Genomic DNA, 723 nt, shown 5'->3' with positions numbered 1-723 from the left:
CAACAGAAATACATATATACTGTAGAGATATTCTGATATTCATATACTTATACATTACCTAGACCTACATACACACAAACAAAATATGTCAGTCAGGAACTCAGTCACTCACTGTGTGCGTATATGTTTATTAAATCATTAGTATAATTACAATTTGTGAACTTGTTCATTGAAAGATGTTAGTGATAGTGGTTTATGAACAAAGTCTTTAAAATATGGTATTAAATGATAATTTCTTATTTTTATAGACAGAGATAGTCATGAGTGATTCTGAAAGTGGGGATGATGCCTATGGACCTCCTCTTCCTCCTGGCTTTAGTAAGTAAAGCACATTTTTCTGCTACCTTGATGCATTCAGCACCTGTTCCTAACATTGTCTATATGGTTAATGTATCTTCGGCTCCAGTGTGAAAAACATAAACAGTTGTGAGCCTCTTGCAAAGTAACTTTATTTCAGATTTTATCTTCTCATTTTGTCATTATTATTATATCTTGTTTATGTTGTTTGGTATAAGCCTATATGAAGTATAAAATTCTTAATGACTGGAATGAGCATATAACAGTCACGCTGTTCAGGCTGGTGGTACCAGCAAGTATACTTTTGTTTCAAAATTTTTAGTTACATCATGTGCAATTAAATCACAGAAGCATGGTGATTGAACACAACAGTAGATTAAGAAGCCAATAGAAATTGGCATAAAATGTGATACTGCCTTCCTGAAA

General features: G+C 32.6%; 1 protein-coding gene across 1 annotated transcript in view; it reads left to right on the top strand.

Annotated features, from left to right (window-relative positions):
- The window catches only part of LOC119586175 (GPALPP motifs-containing protein 1-like), an 8,604-nt gene that overhangs the window by 3,182 nt on the left and 4,699 nt on the right, over nt 1-723 (top strand). The window contains exon 2 of the mRNA XM_037934877.1: nt 249-318. Within this exon, the coding sequence (XP_037790805.1) occupies nt 261-318 (58 nt within the window). The 5' untranslated portion in view covers nt 249-260. The remainder of the gene's footprint in view (nt 1-248; nt 319-723) is intronic.

Source organism: Penaeus monodon, chromosome 21 (assembly GCF_015228065.2).
Source record: "Penaeus monodon isolate SGIC_2016 chromosome 21, NSTDA_Pmon_1, whole genome shotgun sequence".
Taxonomy (NCBI): domain Eukaryota; kingdom Metazoa; phylum Arthropoda; class Malacostraca; order Decapoda; family Penaeidae; genus Penaeus; species Penaeus monodon.
Note: the sequence above shows the minus strand (reverse complement) of the source record. Positions and strands in the feature narration are given on the sequence as shown.